General features: G+C 32.9%; 1 protein-coding gene across 1 annotated transcript in view; it reads right to left on the bottom strand.

The window, feature by feature from the left end:
* The window catches only part of CCDC73 (coiled-coil domain containing 73), a 163,931-nt gene that overhangs the window by 104,270 nt on the left and 57,674 nt on the right, over window positions 1-1,987 (bottom strand). The window contains exon 3 of the mRNA XM_007943283.1: window positions 501-572. Within this exon, the coding sequence (XP_007941474.1) occupies window positions 501-572 (72 nt within the window). The remainder of the gene's footprint in view (window positions 1-500; window positions 573-1,987) is intronic.

Genomic DNA, 1,987 nt, shown 5'->3' with positions numbered 1-1,987 from the left:
AGTTCAAAAAACAAACTATTCAAAAAAAAAAAAAAGTATTCACCATACTTATTCAATCTGTATGCTGAGAAAATATTCCAAGAAGCTGGATTATATGAAGAATAATATGGCATTAGGATTGAAGGAAGACTCACTAACAACCTGTGGGTTGTGCGATATGCTCGTGTAAAGATGTAATGTGGAGAATGTAAGATTCTAGGATACTCTAATGAAAGAAAGAGAACAAGAACACATAAATCAATCACACTGACCTCAATTATTTAGAATAGATGAAATCACATTTCCATCTTCAAGATTTCTCTCTGTAACTAATTCATTCTACAACTTTATAACTTTTGCTATCACTCTCTACTCAAAACTACCAATTTTTTTTTAAAGCTCATTCACTTTTCCTCCTTTTTGTCTTCAGTGAATATGAAAAACAGTTTGTCATAATATTCATGAGAAGGTGAGGTAACACAGATTTAAAACTGTAGTGTTTTTTAGTCTTATGAAATTACCTGCTTTTTAAAAACTGCCATTGCTTCTTTGTGCTGCTTTGCTAATGTTTCCTTTTGAGTTTGAAGAGTTTCCTATTTAAAAAAAAAATTATGAGGAATTAAAATATCAATTGTAGCAATGATTTCCATTTCAAATTTTAGTTTCACAATTTAAATAAAAGTTAATATATTTTTTGCATGCATTATACTATATTTTTTAACTGTCATGAAATCAGCACACAAAAATTTTGCTTTCAATTGCTTCTTCATGACAAAAACACATTACTTTTTTTATTTTTAAACTCTGGACTGACTTTCTCCTTCATGCTCCTTCCTTTTCTACAAGAAACTATCTTTTGACCAACAATGATTAAATTTATAGTTTTCATGTACAGCAGACAACAAACAGTCTTAGGGCTTCCAAAATTACCTCAGAAACCAATTTTACTATCTAAATACATGGCATCATACATCTCTGTAAATTCACTGAAATATTAAAAACAAACAAAAACTATCACAGGCCATTTTTGCAGAAAAAAATCCAAATACAAGATTCCATTTCCTTTTTCCTTCCATTTTCCCCCTTTTTGGTGGAGGCAATTCTCATCATTTAACAAATTGATCTAAAAGTGGCAACCACTTTCAAATTTTTCTAATATTTGCCTCTGTATGTTGACTTACCAATTTAAAAAATATAACTCTTGACTTCCTATTATGGTAGTTGGGAGCTTAGCTTTCTTACACACTGACCAGCAGCCCCTATCCCCTGCTCCTAGTCAACCAACAGAGTTCTATCAAACCTTTAGCTTAAATCATTAATCAGTATTTACATTACTATAGCCATGCAAACATTATTCAATGCTGAGTCATGTAGTATACAATTACATTTCTATTCACAACACATTGCTTTTCCTAAAGTTGGTAATTAACATATTTTCATTCTTATCACTACACTGTGAAAAAATAAAGCTGTCCGTTCCCAGAAACATATCAACTGGTTTATATGTTAGGAGAAGAAATCTCAGATCCAAATAAATGGAATGGAAAAGACAGAATGGAAGATTCTGGGAATGACTCAGGAGATCCCAAATTGTATGAGAAACCAGATAGATTTTCAAAAGCTGTAGATGTTGGATCAAGCTTTTCAGTGGCTATCCCCCAAAGTTTTTGCTGTGAGAATAAATTGAACTCTGATCCAGTCCTACAAGCAAGAAAGAGAAAAACATGAGTCCACTGGAAACTTCAAGGATAGGTTGTTGCTTTGTTTAACACTTTTAGACATCACTCAGGAGCAGATCCTGAAGTAATTTTCCTCACTTTTTTTAAACAGTCTTAATTCAGAAACATATAATTTAATTTACAATAAAACCTGGAATGGGACCTTACCAGATTTCCTCATCACTTGTGTGCCCATTTGTCGTATTGGGAGCTCTGGTAGCATAGTGCCTAAGGCACTTGACTGCTAACCAGAAGGCTGGCGGTTCAAACCCACCAGCCTCTCCTCAGAA

Source organism: Orycteropus afer, unplaced genomic scaffold, assembly GCF_000298275.1.
Source record: "Orycteropus afer afer isolate SDZICR_OR568_19922 unplaced genomic scaffold, OryAfe1.0 scaffold00103, whole genome shotgun sequence".
Classification (NCBI taxonomy): Eukaryota; Metazoa; Chordata; class Mammalia; order Tubulidentata; family Orycteropodidae; genus Orycteropus; species Orycteropus afer.
Note: the sequence above shows the minus strand (reverse complement) of the source record. Positions and strands in the feature narration are given on the sequence as shown.